Source organism: Monoraphidium neglectum (assembly GCF_000611645.1).
Source record: "Monoraphidium neglectum strain SAG 48.87 unplaced genomic scaffold scaffold04068, whole genome shotgun sequence".
In the NCBI taxonomy this organism is placed as follows: domain Eukaryota; kingdom Viridiplantae; phylum Chlorophyta; class Chlorophyceae; order Sphaeropleales; family Selenastraceae; genus Monoraphidium; species Monoraphidium neglectum.
Window position 1 is genome coordinate 1 of NW_014009561.1, and position 5,118 is coordinate 5,118.

Consider the following 5,118-nt stretch of genomic DNA (forward strand, 5'->3'; position numbering starts at 1 on the left):
GGCGGCGGCCGCCGCGAGAGCTCGCCCAGGCGGCGCGCGAGCTCCCGCGGCGGCGGAGCAGAGGGGTCGAGCAGGCCACTCAGGTAGTCCCTGCCATGCGCCGCGGCGATCGCCGCTGCCGTCACGCCATAGGCGTCCGCCGCCGCCCTCGGGTCCGGCCCCGGCCCCGCTCCCGCCTCTGCGCCCGCCTCTGCGCCCGCGGCCGGCCCCTCTGGCGGCGGCGCCGCCCCGCGCTTGCCGGCGGGGGCGCCGCCGCCCGCGGCCGCGGCCTGCTGGGCGGCGCCGCAGCAGGCGTCGAGCAGCAGTAGCACGAAGGATTCGTGGTCGCGCAGCGCGGCGATGTGCAGCGGGGTGGCGCCCTTGTTGCAGGGCAGCTCTGTGTCGTAGCTGCACAAGGGTGTGTGTGTGTGTGTGTGTGCGCGCGTGTGCGTTTGTGTATGTGCGTGTGTGTGTGTGTGTGTGTGTGCGCGCGCGCGTGCGTGTGTGTGTGTGTGTGTGTGTGTGCGCGCGCGCGCACGCGCGAGGACACATGCATGCTTGAGCATTTGCAAGGAGTGTGTAGGTTGGGTCGCCGGGTAGGGTGAGTTTGTGACTGCACAGCATCGACTTGTTTATCAGCAAACCTTTCATGTGTCAAATTGTGTGTTGATTTGATTTGGGGCGAGGGCTTCGTGAGAGCGCGGGCGTGCGTTGAAGAAGATGGCCATACGTCACGGAAGCGAGTGGCGCGCCCCCCTCCGCACCAACCCGCACCAGTCGGCGCCCGCCGGCAGCAGCCGCGCGCCCGCCGCCAGCAGCGCCGCGCCGCGCCGCGCGTCGCCGCCCCATGCGGCGTAGTGCAGCGCGGTGCGGCCGAGGGCGTCGGGCGCGTTGACAAACCTGCGGGGGCGTTTCGAGGTGCCGGGGCTGGCCTGATGATGGGGCTTGGGAGCGCATGAATGGCAATGCACTGGCCACATGTGGTTCTCAATCCCACAGACGCTGGCCCAATACATCAGTATCGCGCTTCGACGCCAGACCGCAAACAAACATGCACAGTCCGCGCGTCCGGCGCGTGGCTCAAGCCCAGTCCGCGGCAGCAGTGCGCTCGGCTGCGTCAGCGCGCGGCCGGCGCCCGCCGCCCCGGCCCGCCCCGGCCGGCTCACTCTGCCATGGCCTCTTGAACGCCACCTCCCAGGCCCCGCGGCCCGCCCGCCCCCAGCCGGCTCGCGCGGCCGCTCCCACCCTCTGATGCGGACGTCGGGCCCCCCGCCGGCGGGCCGCCGCCGCCCTCGGCGCGGCCCGGGCTGGCCGAGCGACCGAGAGCGGAAGGCTGCTGCTGCTGCTGCTGCTGCTGCTGCTGCTGCTGCTGCTGCTGCTGCTGGTGCTGCTGCTCCTCCTCGTTGCCTTGGTGCGCCTGCATGAGCAGATCGTCGCCGCTGTCTCCCTGTTGCTGCTGCTGCTGGTGCTGCTGGTGCTGCTGCTCCTGCTGCTGCTGCTGCCGCCGCTGCCGCCCCGCCTCCCCGCCCTCCTCATCGCCGCCCGCCAGCTCAGCAAACAATCCCCCGCCGTCGCTGCCCTCGTCCCACACGCCCGCGCCGCCCGCCGCCCCGCCCCCGCCCACCCCCTGCCCCGCGCGCTGAGCTGTAAGCTCCTGCTCTGCGTGACACAGCAGCAAGTCCACACACCTGGCGCCGCCGCTCGGCCCCTTGGCCGCCCCGCAGCCCGCCGCCGGCGCCGGCGCCGCGGCCGCGTGGTGCAGGCAGCTGCGGCCGGCGGCGTCGCGCGGCGCCAGTGCAGAGGCGCGGGCCGAGATCAGAAGGTGCACCACCTCGTGGGCTCCGGCCCTGCACATCAAGGGTGCGGCGGCGGCCGCAGCGCCTGTTGTTATTGCCGCAGGCAGACGCTTGTTTTGGGGGACGGGTGTGATTGCTGCCCGCGGCGCAACCAGCAGGGATATTGGTCACTGCTGGTGCTGCATCCAGCGCAGGCCAATTGTTGTTTTCCAGGCAGGAGCCAGGCAACGCCGCGCCGTCCGCTGCGCGGGCAGCGCCGCGCCGTCCCCTGCGCAGGCGTGCCCCCAACGGCAGCGCCGCTGCCGGCAGCGCGGCCTCCTGCGCCAATCTGCGCGGGCCTCCTATGAAAGCGTGAGCTCGCGCCCGGTGCGCCGCACCTGCAGGCGAGCATAAGCGGCGTCTCGCCGGCGGCGTTCTGATGGTTCAAAGCGTGAGCCACTGGGTCGAAGCTGCGGGCGCCGAGGAGGAGGCGGCCGGGGCGGGGTGAGGGGGCGGGCACGCGGGGCGCCGCTGCTGCTGGCTGCGGGGTTGCGCCCCTGGATTGTCAAGCCCCGGACTACAGCACCGGCGGCCGGAAGGGGGTCACGGGGGGGCGTGCTGGGTTGCCCCTCTCGCCTGCGGTGCCGCAGAGTGACTCAATCCACCTCGCATGCGGACTGAATCCCTCCTGGTGTGCTACGCATGCCATACTCGCTCCCAGCAGCGGCGGCGGGAGGGGGCGGCCGGCAACCGCTCACGTGTTGCTGGCCGCTGACATGCGCAGCGTGCGCAGCAGCAGCTGCACCGCGTGCGCGCTGCCGCTGCGCGCCGCAAAGTGCACCGGCGTGTTGCCGCGATGATCGGTGTGGAAGGCCAGGGCCGGATTTTTTTGGAGGAACAGGTCTGCTGTCTCTGGATGGCCCTCTCGCAGCGCGATCGCCAGCAGCAGGCCCTCTGTCGGGTCTCCGCCCGCCGAGGTGCTGCTGGCGCCTTGTCCCATCTCAAACGCAGCGCGACAATTATGATATATGCAGTGGCTTGGGCTTGGTTATGGCCGTTTCGTAGCTCGAATTATAGAGGCTTCAGCTTTCAAAGCGAATGCCATCCATCAAGTCTTGCCGTTTGTGTGTAGACTATCTATACGCGACAAGGGTTCACTGCATATTTATTGCTGCCGCAACACTTGCTCAAACACCATTCTCTCTCCTTCCCAGCTGCTCGCCTGCGGTTTCGCTGCGTCAGGTGCTGGTCAGGTGCTGCGTGGCCTGCTGCGCCGCCTTAGTCAACACCCACCACACTGTGGCCGCGGGGCAGGAACGGTTTGCTGCCCTGATCCTGCATTTCAAACCCCCTAATTCGCAACGGTAATGCTGAAGGCACGATCAGACTCTCAGAACAGCCACATGCAGCTGTATGTACGTGTGAGTGTGTGTTGCACCTGCCAAGGCATGCTCTCCTGCAAGGGAGGAGTGAAGATTCTTGGCTGACGCGCCGGCGGCCCAGGACCTAAAGTTGGTGGCAGGGCGTGCGGCGGCCGACCCCCGCCGATGATGACTCATCAGACCGGCCGCTTGCTCAGCCCGAGGATACAGCATGCATGACCTGCAAACAATGAACCTAAAAAAGCACGTAGTAGGCTGCCATTGTGTGTATGAACATGTGCATTGACCAAGGCAGTTGCTAAAGCTATGTGCCGCAAAAGCCGCCATAGAGCAGCCCGCGCCCCCGCCAACCCAGCCGCGCAAGACCACTGGATCATGCGCTGAGCGAGGGCAGTGCCGGCGGCCGCAGCCGTCTGCAGGCAGCGCGAGCGCAAGGGGCCAAGCCACCCAGCCGCCCGACGCGCGCGCGATTCTTTCCTGTCGTGTGTCTGCTTTGCAAACGGGGGGATGAGATACGCGTACAGACAAGCCCTAAGACACGCCAAGCGAACAGCCCTAGGCGGCCGGGGCCACCCGGCGCGGCTGGGGGTGGCGCACGCGCGCCTGCCCGCCCTCCGCGCCGCTGTCGCGGGGCCGCCGGCCGCGCCCCCTGCTTTTCCCCTCGAAAGGCACCAAGCCCGGCGCGGCCACGCAACGCGACCAATAGCGCCACGGCCGGCCAACTGGTGCACAGGTATGGGCTGAGGTGAGCGTGGCGACGTGCCAAGATGACCCCTGCCGCGCCGCGCGCCCCAGCGGCACACCACTGTCTCGCGCCCCGAGCCCGCCTTGCGCGGCACCAGACAATCCAAGTACAATGTACAACCGGCAGGCCCGACCCGCCCGCCCGCGCGCCGGCCGCCCAGGGCTCGCGGCAGACGAGATCCCAGATCTCACGGCGCGTCCCCCCAAGATCTGGCAGGCGGAAGGTCAATGATGAGCAGGTCCTCGTCAGTGCCGAACGCGCGCCGCCCCGCCTCAAGAGTGTCTGCCGCCAGCCGGCAGGGCCCGGACGGCTTTGCGGGGTCCTGCACCCAGAAGAGACGCGCCGCGGCGTCGTAGCCGGTGAGGAGGAGGTAGTGGCCGGCATAGCCTGCTGCCGCATGCTGCTGCTGCTGCTGCTGCTGCTGCCGCTGCTGGCCTTCAGAGCTTGACGAGAGGGACTGAAGGGCCAACGGCTGCTGCTGCGGCTGCTGCTGAGGAGAGCCCGCACCGGCGCCGCCGCTGCCCTGCGGTAGCCACCAGCCATAGTAAGAACCCCATGTCTGCTGTTGCTGCTGCTGTTGCTGCTGCTGCTGCTGCTGCTGCTGCTGCGCATACTCATCCTGCTGCTGTGGCTGCAGCTGCTGCGCATGGGTACCGACTTCCTGCGGTGGCAGCTGGCGCCGCTGCTCCTCCTGCCCTTGCTGCAGCGGCGACTCAACCTCCTGCTGCTGCTGGTGCTGCTGTTCCTGCCGCTGCTGCTGGTTCTGCTGCTGCCCACCGCTGCTTGTGCTGCGCAGGTTGTAGCCGCCAGTGTAGTAAGAACCCATCTGATCAAAATACGCTTGCCACGTCCGCGCGGCCCCGCGGGCCCCCTCACCTCCACCGCCTGCCGCTTGGCGCTGCTGCTGCTGCTGCTGCTGCTGCTGCTCGTCCTCCCCCGGCCGCCCCTGCTCCTGCTGCTGCTGCCGGCCCGGCAGCGGCGGCGGCGACGGCGGCGCGCCGAGCGAGGAGGGCGGCGACGCTGACGAGGACGGTGAGTGTGGCGGTTGCGGCGGCAAGGCGCGCGGCAAGCAGGACCACGGGTCCGTGATGCGTTTATCCACCAGGACGATTGCGAGGTGGCGGCCGCCGCCCACAAGCGCGCAGAGCTCCTCCAGGGGCATGCTGCGGGCGCAGTGGTCGGGAGCGGAAGGGGAGCGTGCGCGGGTCAGCAGCAATCGCGCTCGTGCGAGATGACA

General features: G+C 69.2%; 2 protein-coding genes across 2 annotated transcripts; both read right to left on the minus strand.

The window, feature by feature from the left end:
- Positions 1-710: 710 nt before the first annotated feature.
- MNEG_13818 (hypothetical protein) lies at positions 711-2,754 on the minus strand (the record flags this gene model as incomplete). The annotated part of the gene is made up of 4 exons (XM_014037709.1): positions 711-879; positions 1,146-1,826; positions 2,153-2,224; positions 2,513-2,754. 4 exons carry the CDS (start codon positions 2,752-2,754, stop codon positions 711-713), a joined length of 1,164 nt encoding a protein of 387 aa, XP_013893163.1.
- A 1,314-nt stretch (positions 2,755-4,068) lies between these two features.
- MNEG_13819 (hypothetical protein) lies at positions 4,069-5,043 on the minus strand (the record flags this gene model as incomplete). The annotated part of the gene is made up of 1 exon (XM_014037710.1): positions 4,069-5,043. One exon carries the CDS (start codon positions 5,041-5,043, stop codon positions 4,069-4,071), a length of 975 nt encoding a protein of 324 aa, XP_013893164.1.
- Positions 5,044-5,118: the final 75 nt, after the last annotated feature.